This window comes from Pseudonaja textilis, chromosome 1, assembly GCF_049901715.1.
Source record: "Pseudonaja textilis isolate UNSWEBS1 chromosome 1, rPseTex1.2, whole genome shotgun sequence".
NCBI lineage: Eukaryota > Metazoa > Chordata > Lepidosauria > Squamata > Elapidae > Pseudonaja > Pseudonaja textilis.
In genome coordinates this window covers 132,744,225-132,762,131 of record NC_141990.1, presented here as the reverse complement: position 1 = coordinate 132,762,131, position 17,907 = coordinate 132,744,225, and the positions used below count along the sequence as shown (strand labels likewise).

Here is a 17,907-nt window from a genome sequence, read left to right as displayed (position 1 = left end):
ATGTTGCTAAGTGAGAAATTTGTTAAGTGAGTTTTGCCTCATTTCTTGCCACATTTGTTAAGTGAAACACTGCAGTTGTTAAATTAGTAACTCAGTGAATTTGGCTTCCCCATTGACTTCGCTTATCAGAAGGTTGCATATGCCCCCTGGACAATATAGCCGTCATAAACAACCAGTTGTCAAGCACCTGACTAAATTATGTGACCATAGAGTTGCTGCAATGGTTGCCACATTATTCCAGGCCAGATTATTCTGGCATATTAAGAAATAATTTGAAGTTGGATTATTTTTTCTAACATCTGCCCATTAAATTACATCAAAAATTCCTAGTACAACAGATTTATTTTGCAAAATGCTAGCCCAAGTTAGAGGTTTCATATCTGCTACATGATTGCTATTTCCTGTAGATACTTTAATATTCTGGTACAGGATAGGGACTGTATAGTACTAGAATCTGTTTCCTAAAATAGAATATTGATAGTGACTCCTTTAGGCCTGGATTTTTTTGCTTCCTTGTAATTCCTTTGTAATTAGATTTGGAATGCTATACATTAATGATAGCCACTTTTATTGAACTTCCTGCCATCAAGAATATCTCAGAAACCAGCACCAACTAGAAGCAGTGGTGCTATTCTACTGGTTTGGCCCAATTCTGGCATACTGGTAGTACTGAATATCGGCTGAGACTAAACGAACTGTTGTTGGGCCATGCGCCTGCCCCAGCTCCTATACTGACCTTTATTCCCTGCTTTTGAAGCACAGCTGCTTTGTACGGCACAGCAGAGTGCCGTGTGTCAGCTGTTGAAGCTACAGGGATTGCAGGAGGTGAGTAGGAAAGCCTCTGTGCGTGCACAAAGTGTGCATGAGCAAAGCATGCCCACCAAGCCACACCCATGAACCAATGGTAAACCTCTTTGAAACCCACCGACTACAAGCACATGGAATCAGCACAGCACAAACCAACTAAAGCCCTTCAAAACATCCTAAGCAAACCAAAAGACCCAGCAACCCCAGAAGAAAAAAACGAGTCATCTATAACAGTGGCCCCCAACCATTTTTGTGCCACGGCCTGGGACCGGCATCACAAAATGATCCACGGCTCGGTACCAGCATCAGCACGCATGACAAGGCAAGGCGAGCCAAGCAACCGGCCAGCCAGCTGTCCCCTGCTTCTCCCTGCCACCTTCAACTCCTCCTTTGTACCTTTGTCGATGGGCTTCGCTTCGGGATGGCTTCGGGACGGTCGCTCGGCTCACCTTGCCTTGGGTGCTGAAAGAATTCTCGCACCTTAGTTTCGTTCGAAGCCACCCCTTCGATGAAACTAAGGCGCGAGGATTCCTTCAGGACCCAAACGCTGCTTTCCAACCGGAAAAGCTCACCCGGAAGCACTTTCTCGTCAAACAAGATGGCGGCGCCCAGCAAACCAGTGGCCCGGTAGGAAATGTTCCACAGACCGGTACTGGTCCGCGGCCTGGTGGTTGGGGACCCCTGATCTATAAGATATAATGTAAGAAGTGCAACAATTATTACTAGGACAAACAAGCAGAAGACTGGCAGAATGCATCCATGAACACCAACTAGCAGTCAGAAGACATGATGAAAAAAATTTTAATTTCACAACATATAGACAGATTTATCCATAGTTTCAATTGGGAAAATGACAATTCTAGACCAGGCCAAAAATGCAAGGGAATTTCTTGAAGCCTGGCATACTGACAAATTAGCTATCAATAGACATAAACATTAACCTCTATTGACTATGTAAAAAATACAATCAACCACCAGGCCAAAGGGGAACAGAAAGACCCAAGCACCTATCCACCAGAATCAGCACCCAGATCAGCATAGATAAACTTCAAGGTTAACTTTAGACCAACAATCAAGTAAACAATACCCGAAATCAAGAAATTGCCCAAAAGCCACTGGTAAACAGCCCAACCAAAGAATCTCTTTAAGACCATTCCTACCAACACAGACAGACAAGACACCAGAATATAAACTGACAGCAAACAGCACTCCTTACTAGCGATGTTACCTAGTTTGAGTAATGAAATGTCTGCAAGAAAAGAAGCTAAGAAACCGCCAAAGACCCCTTCTTCAAGTTCCTTTTCAAACCAGTCCTCCATAGCTGAATCTTACTCCAGAACTTAAGAAAAAAAACCCTTTAATATAAAGCCAAACAAAATGACAACTGGTGGGAAAGGGAACCCTTGTAGGATTTCAAAACTTTTTTTCTCCCCCAATAAATCCACTATATAGCAATAGAGGGCAGAATAAGAACACAATTTTAGGACGTCTATGGAGATTCTCAGTCATCCAGGTCATGGTTGTTCCAAGGGTCCTTTTTCAAGAGGCAGCTGCACTTTCTGGTTTTTCTTTAAAGATGTTTTGCTTCTCATCCAAGAAGCTTCTTCAGCTCCATCCAGTCAGAGCTGAAGAAGCTACTTGGATAAGAAACAAAACGTCTTCAGAGAAAAACCAAAAAGCCCAGCTGCCTCTTGAAAAAGCACCTTGGGGACAATTTCAGGACTGTGAAAAACACCTCTGTGCCACTGGATGCAGAGCTTTCAGTTTCTAAGGAAATACTAGTGCCAGGCCTACCATTCAGATCTCAGGGTAAGAATGCCCCTGACAGTTTCAACACTCTGACCAAGGACTTCTTTGTCTTTTAGAGTTATGGGACAAGCTAAGAGACAACTCCTGAGTGGAGTCCTTTTTTAAATAGCTCCCAAATGGAAAGCAAATTCTCCTAAACGAGTTCCATTCCATGTAACTTCATTAGAGACACTTCCATGAAGCTTTCTTTCTTTTTTTGTTCTTCTTTGGGGTTGTCACCCTTCCAGTCTAATCTGCAACTCTTACCTTTCCGCATAGTCCTTGCACAGGCAGTCCTCGGCTTACAATTCATTTAGTGACCGTTCAAAGTTACAGTGGCCATTTCCCACAGTTACGACCTTTGCAGCATCTTTTGTGATCAAAATTTAGATGCTTGGCAACCTGCTGCTGTGTCCCTGCCTCATGTGATCACCTTTTGCGACCTTCTGACAAGCAAAGTCAATGGGGAAGCCAGATTCACTGAACCCCTGGGTTAACTTATCAAACTGCAGTGGTTCACTTAACAACCGTGGCAAGAAAGGTCGTAAATGGGGAAAAACTCAACAAATGCTCAATTTGGGAGTGAACTGTGGTCGTTAAGTCGAGGACTACCTGTAATAATCAGGGCTGGGCGACTTAACTGTCCGCCTTTGTCAAGCTGAGCGCGCTGCGCCACCGAGTTAACACGCATTTATGAAACCTCCGCTAGCCGAGCGCTGAGTAAGCGGCACAGGAGCGCCCGGTAGGAAGGTTTTTTTTTAACAAAAGCATTCTTCGTTATTCCCCAGAGACCAGAGCTAAGTCTCGCCTCGGCGAACCCCTCTTCTACTTCTGCTGAACAAGCAGGAGGGAAACCAAAACGGAGCCGCTTTTGTTTCCACCTCGGCGTCGCCGGGAGCTGCTCCTCCCCTTCCCGAACGGAACAAGATGGCGGCCGCTCTGCCGGCCCATCATGCTCCGCGGGAGGCCGGCTCGTCTTCCGTGTGTGGGGGAGAGAGAGAGAGACCAAGAGAGCCGCCCTGGGGCCGGAGGAGGAAGGCTGGACGGTCGGCTGATGCGAGCGCGAAGGAAGGCAGGAGGAGAAGGAGTTCTGCCGCCGCCGCCGCCACCCGGCGACCATGCCGCCTCAGTCCCGTTCCGGTCGGCGGCTGCTTCCCGTTTTGCTGCTGCTGCTGCCGCCGCTAATAGCGCTCGGGATTTCCACCCAGCGACCCCGGGGCGGTCATCGGGAGTCGCGATTCGGTGAGTGTTTGGAAAAAAGAGGCGGAGGGCGAGGGAGAGCTTGGCCTCGCTGTCCCCCACGGACAGAAACCCGAGAGGTCCTCCTCCGGCTCGGCCAGCGGGCTGTTTCGTTTCGGTCTGGGGTGGCGCAACCTGGGACGAATCCCCGGCTGAAGCCGAGCGAGAGGCTGGGGACGGCGGTGGGGCAAAGCGTTTGGCTGTTTGGAGAAGCTGAACTGTTGTTTCTCCATCCGGGAGAGGCCGGGCACACGCATGCAGTGGCGGTCGTTTTGCAAGTCTTAGCAGGAGTGACGTCGGGGATCAGCCGGAGGTTGCCTGGGAAGAGACAACTTTTGGGGAACTTTTGAGGGCGGGGGCGGGGAAACTCATTGGCCAGGGCGGGGGCTGCTCGTAGTTGTAAACCGGTTGAAGTGGGTATGTAAGAAAAAAGGAGGAAGTCCTCTTCTCCTTGGGGAGGATTATGAGTGCTTGGAAGATATCTTGTCTCCAAAATACACCAGTTCCCCATACAGGTGATCCTCGATTTACTACACAGTTGAACCCAACATTTATGTTGATAAGTGAGACGTTTGTTAACTGTCTTGTCCCATTTTACGATCTTGCAAATAGAAACGGGTACAGAATTGGATAGAAATACAGGTAGTCCTTGATTTATGGCCACAATTGAGCCCAAAATGTATGTTGCTAAGTGAGAAATTTAAATGAGTTTTCACTACATTTGTTACGTGAATCACTGAAGTTGTTAAGTTAGTAATTCGGTTGTTGAGTGAATCTGGCTTCCCCATTGACTTTGCTTGTCAGAAAGTTGCAAAAGGTAATCACATGACCCCTAGACACTGCAACTGCCCTAAATACATGCCAGTTTCCAAATGTCTCAGTTTTGATTGCGTGACCATGGAGATGCTCTAACTGACTCTAAATAAGTGTGAAAAACAGTCATAAGTCACTTCTTTTCAGTGCCGTTGTAACTTTGAACGGACACTAAATGAATTGTTGTAAGTCAAGGACTACCTGTACTGTTCTAATGCAGAGATCAGGACTGTAAACACAGCCATAGGTAATTTAATGCACAGCTAAATATTGAAATGGTGTTAAAAGTATCCTTATGGCAGGTAAGATACATCTTTATTTTTGGGAGTTTGGGGCTCCCTTTACAGTATAAGAATCACACATGTAAAGTAAGAAAACCTGAGGCACTATTGAACAGTACTGTACTGTATGGATAGGTATAAAATAGCTGCTGATGCTCATAAAAGATCTTTTTAAAGAACTTAAATATCTAGTATTTTTTCTGGTGCAAGAAACAAGTAGTTGTAACTCTTAGGAAATATTTCTGGAATGGGGTGTGGAGTTTTGAGTTCAATTCCTGATTCAGTTATGGTTTTCCAATATAGCCATTTATTCATGCTCCATGTCATTTCTATAGAATTCTTAAAAGGATATAATTACTGGTATATACATTTCATTTTGGCACTTTCTTGTGAATGAAATGAGACATTAAAAGGTAACAATATTCCACATAACAATTAAATATTTTCGGGACTGAGTGATGAACACAGTAGAGTTTTCTAAATCATAAAAGTCCAAATTATGACTTACACAGTGCAGCTTCAGTGAAAGATATGTTTGGATGCTCTTTTTTGTCATTGCATCTTGTTCCAGTTACGGTAGTTATAAGCCAATACTTCTCTTTATATATTTTGTGTTTAAGCCTTCATTTTCTTTTTCCCCACAGAGAGATTAGAGTCTGTTCTTTCAGACTATGATATTCTTTCTGTGTCCAACATCCAACAACATTCAGTAAGACGAAGAGATCTCCAACCTGAATCCCATATAGAGAGGCTTGTTAGTTTTTCAGCATTGCATAGGTATGATTTTTTTTTCCTAACTAAATGCAGAATCTAGCTGGTTCAGCCTTGTTTATGTATTGTTGCAATCAGGTATTACCGGTATCTGGGTAGTAGGGAACCTTATGTCTATTAGGAATGAAAAGGAAATTATTTTAGTTTTTTTATAATGTAAGATAATAAATATGTCATTGGGCTTTCACCCACAAGGTAAATACACTGCTCAAAAAAATAAATAAAGGGAACACTTAAACAACACAATGTAACTCCAAGTCAGTCACACTTCCGTGAAATCAAACTGTCCACTTAGGTAGCAACACTGATTGACAATTTCACATGCTGTTGTGCAAATGGAAGAGACAACAGGTGGAAAGCATAGGCAGGTAGCAAGACATCCCCAATAAAGGAGTGGTTCTGCAGGTGGTGTCCATGGACCACTTCTCAGTTCCTGTGCTTTCTGGCTGATGGTTTGGTCACTTTTGAATGTTGGCGGTGCGTTCACTCTAGTGGTAGCATGAGACGGAGTCTACAACCCACACAAGTGGCTCAGGTAGTGCAGCTCATCCAGGATGGCACATCAATGCAAGCTGTGGCAAGAAGGTTTGCTGTGTCAGCGTAGTGTCCAGAGCATGGAAGCGCTACCAGAAGACAGGCCAGTACATCAGGAGACGTGGAGGAGGCCGTAGGAGGGCAACAACCCAGCATTAGGACCGCTACCTCCGCCTTTGTGCAAGGAGGGACAGGAGGGCCACTGCCAGAGCCCTGCAAAATGACCTCCAGCGGGCCACAAATGTGCATGTGGCTGCTCAAACTGTCAGAAACAGACTGTGAGGGTGGTACGAGGGCCCAATGTCCACAGGTGGGGGTTGTGCTTACAGCACAACACCGTGCAGGACGTTTGGCATTTGCCAGAGAACACCAAGATTGGCAAATTCGCCACTAGTGCCCTGTGGTCTTCACAGATGAAAGCAGGTTCACACTGAGCACATGTGACAAACGTGACAGGGTCTGGAGACGGCGTGGAGAACGTTTTGCTGTCTGCAACATCCTCCAGCATGACTGGTTTGGCAGTGGGTCAGTAATGGTGTGGGGCGGCATTTCTTTAGGGGTCCGCACAGCCCTCCATGTGCTCGCCAGAGGTAGCCTGACTGCCATTAGGTACCGAGATGAGATCCTCAGACCCCTTGTGAGACTGTATGCTGGTGCGGTTGGCCCTGGGTTCCTCCTAATGCACAACAATGCTAGACCTCATGTGGCTGGAGTGTGTCAGCAGTTCCTGCAAGACATTGATGCATTGATGCAATGGACTGGCCCGCCCGTTCCCCAGACCTGAATCCAATTGAGCACATCTGGGACATCATGTCTCGCTCCATCTACCAATGCCACATTTCACCACAGACTGTCCAGGAGTTGGAGGATGCTTTAGTCCAGGTGTGGGAGGAGATCCCTCAGGAGACCATCCGCCACCTCATCAGGACCATGCCCATGTGTTGTAGGAAGGTCATACAGGTACATGGAGGCCACACACACTACTGAGCCTCATTTTGACTTGTTTTAAGGACATTACATCAAAGTTGGATCAGCCTGTAGTGTTTTTTTCCACTTTAATTTTGAGTGTAACTCCAAATCCAGACCTCCATGAGTTGCTAAATTTGATTTCCATTGATAATTTTTGTGTGATTTTATTGTCAGCACATTAAACTATGTAATGAACAAAGTATTCAATAAGAATATTTCATTCATTCAGATCTAGGATGTCTTATTTTTGTGTTCTCTTTATTTTTTTGAGCAGTGTATATTGGCAAGCATGATAGTTCAGTATCTAAAGCTCAAATATACATGCAAGGCTTTGAATCTCTTTTAATAATGTATTGAAATATTTTCTTAAATATTTATCTCAGGTTTGAAAATTGAAAAACAATTTATGTTAAAAGCTGTTAGTAAACATTCTTGATGCTGTTTGTCATCATTTCCATAGAGAGCCATATGCAACGATTCCTAATGTTTTGTGCACAGAAAAATAAGTCTTTTAGATGCATCCGAAATTTATTTTTTACAGGCATTTTAAGTTATATTTAACATCAACAGCAGACCATTTTTCAAAAAACTTTCAAGCACTTATTCTTGATGGCAAAGGCAATGAAAGAGAGTATCATGTACAATGGCAAGAATTTTTCACGGGTCATATTGTTGGTAAGTGTGTTCAAGTAAGTGTTGCTTGCTAGCATTGTTATTCAGTTGCTAAGATGTGACCTGCTCTTTGCGGCCCCATGGACCATAACATACCAAGACCTTCTGCGCTCCACTGTCTCCCAGAGTCTACCCAAATTCATATTTGTTGTGTTGATGACACCATCCATCCATCTCATCCTCTGCAGGCTCCTTCTCCCTTTGCCTTCAATCTTTCTTAGCATCAGAGTCCTCTCTTCTCATTAGGTGGCCAAAGTATTTGAGCTTCATCTGCAGTGTCTGTTCTTCCAAAGAACAGTCAGGATTGATTTCCTTTAGGATTAGTAGTATACGAAAAGTCACATTGTATTTTTTAAAAATAGCAAACTGCCATGATCTGGAATACCATAAACAACTTTCTGTTCTGGAAAAAATAATCTCAGAAGACAAGAAACTGCTATTACAGGACTGTCAAACTCACGGACCGCAGACTAGATGTGTCATGTGCTGGCTCTGCCCCAGCCCAGTTTAGTGGAAGGGAAAAAAAGTCCTGATACGTCATGTGACATTGCCGTGATTATGCAAGTTTGACATCTCTGTGCTATTAAAACAGCCAAACCATACAACAGATTTTGCAGACGACTACTGGGTATTTGTGTAAATGGAAAGCATAATAGACTGTTACTAGAATCTATTGCCATAATTAATATTTATTAACTATATTCAAAAATGTTTTCACTAGATAGCTTATAACACATTAGAATCATGACCTAATTCTTAGAGGCTGAGGTGATTGAAGACTACAGTTCATAAACAGAAGAAACCTAAGCAAACTCATTACAACTTTTGATTTCAGCATATACCTTTTAAATATTGAGGTAATGAAAGGAGAGTGGAGAGAGAACATGTCTTACTGGTGCCTCAAAGGCAAAATTATAAGCGTGCCTTATTGCATTGCCACTTATAGCATCTGAATTTGGGGAAGCAATTGGAGCAGAAGCTCCACCAACAGATAGGAACAAATGAGTAGGTGGTATGGATGGTATAATCCCCCAGCCATGGCAAGTTTTATAGGCTAATTTAGACTGATAGAGCTTGATTTTGGTCCAAAAATGAACTGGGAGACCATGAAAATCACATAAAAATGATACAGGATGGTTATAATCCTTGGGTCCAAGTAGCATTCTTGTTGTTATACAGGTAGTCCTTGGATTATGACACTGGCACTGTACAATGGGGACTTACGATAGGTCCTCAGGGTTCTAGCCATCAGAGCATCCCTGTGATCATGTGGTTGTGATCTGGGTGCCTTGCTCATAATTATGATGTTGCAGCAAGCCATGATCACAACTTCCAACATTCCCTGCTAGCTTCCCAGAAGCAAAGTCAATGGAGAAGCTGACAGGAAATCAGAAGTCATGATGAGGTAAGGTCCTCATTTAACAACAGCAACTGGGACTGCGGAAATGCCATTGTTAAACGATGCAGTCACATGTTATTACATTTTAGAACCTTGTCACCTAGCAACAGAATTCCCAGTCCCAATTGCCATTGTAACCCAAGGACTACCTCTATGATGGCAAGAGTGCTAATGAACCCATAGTACAAAATACTAAAGCAAAGTGAATAAAAAATTGAGAAGGTAGTATAAATTTTAAAGAATCTAATCATATTATTTATAATAATAAAGTCATTGAAAGTAGGTAATATTACATTGCTTTATATGGCTCCCATCCCACAAATGAGACGTTCAGCAGTTAACAAATGCTAAAACAATAAAAATACTAGCAAAGAAGAAAAAATACTGCAGCGGTCACCAAGGATAAACTCAAACCAAACTGCGAAAGATTTTTCACCGGTCCATTTTGCCTCCCAAACCCCAGGCCCTGGAGCATGTCTTTTGACATAGTCAGTCAATATACCCCAAAGGTTTTCCTTGAATCTCATGACATAACCTCAAATTCATAATACATAACTTCTCTGCAAATGGGAGCTGACATGTTACTGTGTAGTATGTTTGTAAATAACTCATGCAGGACGTATTGTGTATGTTTCAGTATAAAGTAGCTGCTGATTAAATTAATAGATCATTTTTTTTGCTTTTTCCCCCCATATCCAGGTCAGAGTAATTCCAAAGTTATGGCTCACATAGGTGAAGGTGATTTCACAGCGAGGATCAATACAGATGAAGAAGAATATAATGTTGAGGTACATCCCATTACAAAAATCTACATGTAACCAAATAATTGCTTAACTTTCTTTTAATAGATTGTAATATTAAAATTTGATATAAATAGTCAAGAAGCAGCGTGAATGGAAAATTATGCATATAGGTAAAATTCTCCCTGACTTTGGGATATGATGCTTATGCAAAATCTAAGAAAACCACATTACACCATACTGGTTTTCTCTCTTGCTGTGACTATTCATCTGCTTAGAAAGTGTTTGTTTAAAAACTGCCATGAAATTTTTTTAGCCTACAATCTACCTGAAAAAGGGAACTTACGATCCAGACCCAAAGTTCTGATTGTCAGCCACCTCCCTGCTGCCTATGATCACATGATTGAGCTTCAGGTTCTTTGCAACATTTATGATTGCTTGCAGTGTCCTGCGGTCACGGGACTGCATTTTAAGCCACTTTTGCTGAAAACTGGCAGATACTTTCAGTTCACTTCATGTCTGCAATGTTCACTTAGTGACCACTGCAGCAATAAACTGTAAAATACAATAGCACTTATCACTCCCTAGTGCTTTACAGCATTTTCTGAACAGTTTGCAAATGTCAGCCTATTTCCCCCAACAATCTGGCTCCTCATTTCACCAACCTGAAGAATGGAAGGCTGAGTCAGCCTTGAGCTGGTCAGGATCGAACTCCTGGCTGTGGACAGAGTTTGCCTGCAGTATTACATTCCACCCACTGCACCTCCATGGTTATTTAAAATGGTTTTACAACTGCTATAAGAGGCTCCATTATGGTCATAACTTGAGGACTATCGGTTTTCCAGTTAACAACCTTTTGGGCATCTTCTATATTGAAGGTCCAGTCCATTTTTTAAAATCTCTAGTTCCATGTAATAACTTCCTTTCCTTTCTGTCATAGTAATTTTCAGCGTTGTTCAACTGTTTTACAAAACAGTCTAAGGAACAAAATCAACCATTAGGGTTCTTACAATTACACCTCTGTCATTTTTTTTTCTTTGTGAACTCCTGTCCACAAAAACAAATTATGGAGCATAAAATTGTACTTAGTGTGAAACAAATGTGATAATTTACAAATTTTTCATGAAGTGGATGTTGGAATGAGTAAGAATAATATAGGGCCTAAATCCTGGCTCAATACCAATAGTAATTCTGGTAAATATAATGACATTATTTTGAAACTAATCAAGGTTTACGTCTGAATGAAGCTATTTATTTTAAAATGTAGCATTATTTTTCAAAATCATTTTAGCAAACTATTTCATAGAGAATGCATAGGGTAGCTGTTTAGCAAAATTGACTAGAAATGAAGATAATTTTACCTAATGTGAAAAAATCCTAAATCTATTGTGAACTTACAAAGCCACATAAGGTGGTTTGGAACAGAATTAGATATATTCACAATCATAAATAATTATTTTGAAAAATACTAAGGTTTAGCATATTTAGTTTTTCAGGCTTCTGAAGCAATCATTCTTGATAAGTTACTCCACTTAAGTTGCTTTTACTTAAAAGACACTCTGTTGAACTTAATGTAGCTTATTTTTAAGCAGGCATAAAAAAAAAATCATATCTGCGATACTATTTTTCTGATCTAGCCCTTATGGAGGTTTCTCAACAACACAGAAGATGGAAGGCTTTTGGTGTACAAATCCGAAGATATTAAGGATATCTCACGATTACAGTCCCCCAAAATATGTGGTTATGTCAAACTAGAAGAAGAGGGGCTTTGGGGAGGAGGGCTCAAGGATAATCATGTAAATGTAGGTAAGCATCCAATTGTTTGCAGTATTTTTTCCAAAATTGGGTAAGACTCTTTTGCGACAGCATAGGGTACTAAAGGTAATCCTCAACTTACAACCATTTGTTCAGCAACTGTTCAATGTACAACGGTGCTAAAAAAAAAATGGGCTTATATAACCTGTGACCTTGTTATGGCTATTGCAGCACTCCTCTTGTCATGTGATCAAAATGTAGACGCTTGGAGCCCCTTTGTACTAAGGCATAGTTTCTTACCCATTGCTAAAGTTGTGCTGTCTTGATGAAGAGATTTACAAAGGTAAAGCAGCTTTAGCCACGTGTATAAAATGGTCACCGGAGAAGCTGGCTCTAAAAAGGGTCCAGAAGGAGGCAGCAATGCAGTGAGGTGCTTCTGCTTCAGTCAGTGGCTGGGCACAGAAGGTGAAAGGCTGGGCCTGGGAACTGGGGAGAAGGCAGCTGAGTGAGCTTCATGTTCCGGGGCTGCTTGCCATCACTCAGAGTAGACGAGTGGGGTGAACTGGAGGCAGTCCATTATCTTACTAGGGGTCAGGGCTGGAGGGACCAAGCCTGGGCTACTTAGAGAAGGTAACCTTTATTGTCACTTTTTTGCCTTGAACACAGTGGCACACGTTAAAAAATGAAATTCTGATTCCCGCTTTCAAAAGAAAATGTGAATATATGTGTGTGTGTGTACCCATACCTATGCTACACACACACACACACACACACACACACACACACTCACACTCTGTTAACTCTCAAGGCTCTTTTTTCCGCTATGTATACTAAATGGTCTGATTAATATGTGTGTGTTTTTTGTGTGTGTATGTATACCTATACCTATACGTATGACACCCCCCCTCTCCATGTGCATGTGTGTGTGCGCACACACACACACACCCCACATATTAATCACAGACCATTTAGAATACATAGTGGAAAAAAGAGCCTTGAGAGTTAGCAAGGCTGATACTATTTTTGGTTAACAACAACATGGAATGGCCAGATAGCCATCATACATTGATGCAGTTACATTGTACATACAGTACAATGCAGTTTTAGAACTGCATTGACGAATGACAGAAATTCCGATCCCAATTGTGGTAGTAAGTTGAGAATTACTCGTATACTTAACTGTTTAACATTGTGACTTCATGTAACAAATGTTGTCTCTTTCTAATACACTATAAGCCTATGGGAAGTTTGCTTTACAACAAAGCTCAGGATATTATCATACAGTAGCTCATGCGTAATATGCTCTCTGCCTGGAATAATACCTGACCCCGTTTTCATTTTATTGGAAGAAGACAGCGCATGTATGATTTCCACATACTATCAACAGTGGATGTATTCCTATTATTTTTCTGCTTGGCTTAACAGTATTTGTATTCATCCCCGTGGCCTCTTTAACAGTCTATTATTTTCAACATTGGCTTAGCATTATGTGCTAACACTGTCTCCCTGGCAGGAAGAAATGATGTAAGAAAGATTTCAGCAAAAGATTCCTGTAAATGAATGTTCTGCTTCTGCTTTCTTTTATTGTATGGAGTGTGGGGAGAGAGAGAGAGAGAGAGGGAGGGAGCGAGAGAGAGGGAGGGAGAGAGAGAAACACTTTTAAAATCAATGCTCTTTTCACCCTTTCCCAGTCTCATTCTCTGCATACGTCACATGGTATGACTGGAGATAAAACTGAGGAAGTTCTCTTGTAAGCCCACTTGACTCTTTAAAAATGTGGGGTGGGTGGTTAATAAATGAATAAATAAATAAATACGCATAGGCAATTTCTGCAACTCCCTAAGTTTTTCTGTTTCACTTATAGCCCTTGCACTGAACAGGCAGATAATTTCATGATTAACATGTTCACATATTATGGAAAATATTGACACGATAGCTGTAAATAAGTTACCTGATGGTATTCCAATTATCATGATAGAAAATATTCCTCGGAGAAGAAGAGCTATTCCTGACCCCATGAAAAATACTTGCAAGATGTTAGTGGTGGCAGATCATCGTTTCTTTAAGAATATGGGCCGTGGGGAAGAAAGTACTACCATTAACTACTTAGTAAGTGTGATTATCTGCTGATAAAGTATGAGAGGGTATAACTAAATATTTAAGTAGTGTTCAGCAGGTATGAATAAGGATATACATATGAATGGATAGTACTAACAAACAGATAGTCCTCAACTTACAACAGTTCATTTAGTGATCATTCGAAGTTACAATAGCATTGAAAAAAAAGTGACCTCTGGCTGTTTTTCTCACTTGTGACTTGTTGCAGCATCCCCATGTTCACGTGATTAGAATTCAGATCCTTGGCAACTGGTTCATATTTTTGATGGTTGCAGTGTCCTAGGGTCATGTGATCTCCTTTTTGCGCCCTTCTGACAAGCAAAGTCAATGGGGAGGCCAGAGTCACTTAACCCTGTTACTAACTTAAGAACTGTAGTGATTCATTTAACAATCGTGACAAGAAAGGTCATAAAATGGGGCAAAATTCTCTTAATTGCCTCACTTAGCGACATAAATGTTGGCCTCAATTGTTGTCATAAGTCGATGACTACCTGTATATTTCTTCTGTTTGTGAGTTTGCACCAACTCCATTCCTTAATCCAGGAGTGTCAAACTTGCAGTCTGCGGGCGAGGTGCCTCACGCTCTGCCCACACCCACCCCTGGTTTAGAAAGGGGAAAAAAAGTTAGGATACGTCACGTGATGACGCCGTGTCGTCGCGAGTTCGACATCCCTGCCGTAATCCAACTTACTATTTTTATGGAGAAAAATGATAATGAAAGAAATGAAATAATATTATTTTATTTCATTTCACAGTTTTTATATACTACTCAAAAGCAGCAAACATACTAATACTCCTGCCTTGTTTTTCCCACAAGAGCGCAATTTGTCCCATAGTCACCCAGCAATTTTTATAAGAGAGACCTAGGATTCATTGTCTATTGGTTTTGGGCCGTCACCTTCACCATTACTCCAAACTGGGCTTTCATATATTAAATGCTGCCTTGAACTCCTGCTTGATTAGTGTAATACAAATGTAGCAAATACAATGACTTAAATAAGTAGAATGCTATTATTCCTGTCTCATGCACAGAACATGCATTTATTTATAAATAGCCTACAACCTTAAATTCTAATAACATTGGTTGACTGGAATCCCTTGTTTGCCTTTCTGCATATAGATTGAATTAATAGACAGAGTGGATGACATCTATCGCAATACCTCATGGGACAACGCCCACTTCAGCGGATATGGCATACAGATAGAGCAGGTATTAAAATACCTCCCAGAAGGAATGTGAACCCTTTTGCTGGAAACCAGAGTGCATTCAATTCAGTATTTTATTGAATAATTTAACGGTACTTTGTGATACATGCAAAATATGTGATGAATTATGATGATCCTGAACTTGAAGGTTATAGTTCTTCTTTGTTCTCCTTTCCCTTTTTCTTTCTAATAGAAATTCAGATAGAAGAAATAGCCATAGGAATATGTCCCCAAAATTCAGCAATGTTTGTTTTATCGTATTTTTCCAAATCTTCATATTTAGTAGAAACAAAGCCCTGTGGAGGAGATATTACAACAGACCTGGTGAACTGGGAGTATTTCAGAAAAAAATTGCAGCAGTAATCACGAAGGGAAAACTCATTACAGTTGTCTTCCTTGTGAACACCTCCACCCTCTCGTAACAGCAAATCTTGCTTAAATTGGGAAACTAGCCAGGAAAAAGTGTCCTTCAGGCATTCCTTTTTTTTGGTATACTGTTCTAATTTAACTAGTTTTAATTTTGGAACTTTCTTTTTGCTGATAGCACTGACTATATTTGTGTGAAGTAATGAACGCATATACCTCAGTGAATTATGCTGTTTCATATTTAAATTTCTGCATCAAGTATATTTCTTTTTTGTCACTAAAGATAGTAAAGAACAAGCAGTAGTGTCACTAATCCATTTTTTCCTTGCCAAGAGAAATCCTGATCAGATTTTCAATGTTTAATATGTAAAAACAATTGTTTTCCATATGAAATAATAAAGGTAGCATATGCCTGGCAATGTTCTCATTATTTTCTCACCACTGTTAGTCCAATAATGTTTTCTCTTTAAAATTAGTACTAGATATAGTTGCAAATTCTATTCAACCTTTTAAAAGTATTTATTTATCAAATTTATAATTGTTGAGATTTAGGTTAAGCTACTGAAATTTAAAAGCTTGATATGTGCTTGCTGTGCTGAAGAATTTGTTTGGATATGCTTATTTTATCCAAGAAAAAGAAATATGTTTTCTTTCACCAGATCATTTTAGAAACTTTCTGTTTGAGTGACAGTTTGCTGGAGGAAAAGTGTAATATAATTTTTCAGTATATGAATTGCTATGGGCCTTTGCTAATGAGTAATGGTATTTTCTGTTCATTAAAAAGCAGAAGCATTATTTTGAGCCCTTTTTCTGTTTTTACAAAGTTTCTAAATGTTTTATTTCTGTTTAATAAAGATTATTGTTCATAGTGAGCCAGAGGATTCCCTACTTCCTAAACAAAAACACTATAACATGGCAAAAAGTCAGCCTGATGAAGAGAAGGATGCCTGGGAAGTCAAGCAGCTGCTAGAGGTAGGTTTTTGTATGTGTGTGTGTGTGTGTGTGTGTGTGTGTGTGTGTGTGTGTGCGCATTTTAAATGATAAAATTAGCTATAAATAATTTATTTCTTGACTCACTTAAGATTGGGGGAATCTCCAAATTACAACATATTTTAAGGAAGTTGATAACTGAATAGTTCAGGAATAAATATATAATGTTACATCATAAAAACATTTTTAAAACCCTCAAAGGAAATAGTTTTAAAATATGGTTCATGATTTAAAATAAACTAAATGCTTATCTAAGCTCTCAGAATTGTGGCAAAAATGTTGATGCAGCATGCTTTATCAAGTATATCTTAGCTAATTTTCAATCCTCATTGTGCAGAAATTCTGTTATAAGGTGTTTACTTCCTTTCTGGAATGCTTCACTATGTGATCCTGAGTAATTTATGACAGAAAAACAATCTCAGGCAAAATATTATCTTGGGCAAGGAAAATGGATCAGAGAAAAGTGTTGTTTTGTGATGCGAGAAGTGGAGTCTCTTATTTATTGATCTCCTTTCCTAATTTATTGAACAAGCATCTCTAAGCTAAAAAGTGTTTTTTTGTTTTTTTTAAATTTGTCCCCCAAAGCAATTCAGTTACGACATAGCTGAAAAAGCAGCTAAAGTGTGCCTTGCCCACCTATTTACATACCAAGATTTTGATTTGGGTACTCTTGGATTAGCTTATGTGGCATCTCAAAAACCAAACAGCCATGGTGGCATCTGTCCAAAAGGTAAGTCTTTCTATTTGGGATTTGGTTTTTCTTCTAGGAGATGAATATAAATGTCTGAAGATTAAAAAAAAATAGTATCTACTGTAGGCATTTAAGATGAACCGATGACCTATAGCAGAGGTCTCCAGTCCTTTTTGGCCAAGAGGAACATTTGAAATGTTTGATGGTGTGTTCTGGCACTTGCACAAAAGGCCTGCTTGGAGGTGGACTTGCTTGTTTACAAAGTGACTGTCATGGGAAACATAAGCTCAGTGCCACAGCTTTGCTTTATTAGAATGGTACCTGCTACTTCAATTTCTTATTGCCCCTGCTTAATTTTTTCCGGGAAGATGTGTACATGTCCAAATATGCACTCGATTATATTTTCCCATCGTTTTCATTTTTCAGGCTTATGGGCCAAAAGGCATTATTGGAAATAAAACGTACAGTAAAAGCTAGTAATTTATTTTCTAGTATTAACTTGATGCAAGTTCAGGCAGGACAGAAACATGATAGGTGTCAAAAGACTTTCTGTTAAAAGTCTCAACGCTGAAAAGAAACTTGAACTTTCCAGAATATCTAGTTTCTTTAGATTTAAATTAGTATTAAGCATTAACTCCTAAAACACAGTAAATGAAGAGTGGCATGTTTGCAAGCTAGAAACACTCCAGTGCATATTTGTTCCCTTCCCGGGTGAGATAGCATAATTGAGAGAAGTATCAGTCAAAGAGATTTATCAAGATGTGTTTC

The 17,907-nt window shown here is 40.4% G+C and overlaps 1 protein-coding gene across 1 annotated transcript in view; it reads left to right on the top strand.

Annotated features, from left to right (window-relative positions):
* Positions 1–3,514: 3,514 nt before the first annotated feature.
* Positions 3,515–17,907, top strand: part of ADAM17 (ADAM metallopeptidase domain 17) — a 34,644-nt gene continuing 20,251 nt past the window's right edge. Inside the window, exons 1-9 of the mRNA XM_026695273.2 lie at positions 3,515–3,837; positions 5,573–5,705; positions 7,744–7,877; positions 9,973–10,061; positions 11,651–11,819; positions 13,747–13,877; positions 15,007–15,096; positions 16,314–16,430; positions 17,034–17,178. Coding sequence (XP_026551058.2) covers positions 3,714–3,837; positions 5,573–5,705; positions 7,744–7,877; positions 9,973–10,061; positions 11,651–11,819; positions 13,747–13,877; positions 15,007–15,096; positions 16,314–16,430; positions 17,034–17,178 — 1,132 coding nt within the window. The 5' untranslated portion in view covers positions 3,515–3,713. The remainder of the gene's footprint in view (positions 3,838–5,572; positions 5,706–7,743; positions 7,878–9,972; positions 10,062–11,650; positions 11,820–13,746; positions 13,878–15,006; positions 15,097–16,313; positions 16,431–17,033; positions 17,179–17,907) is intronic.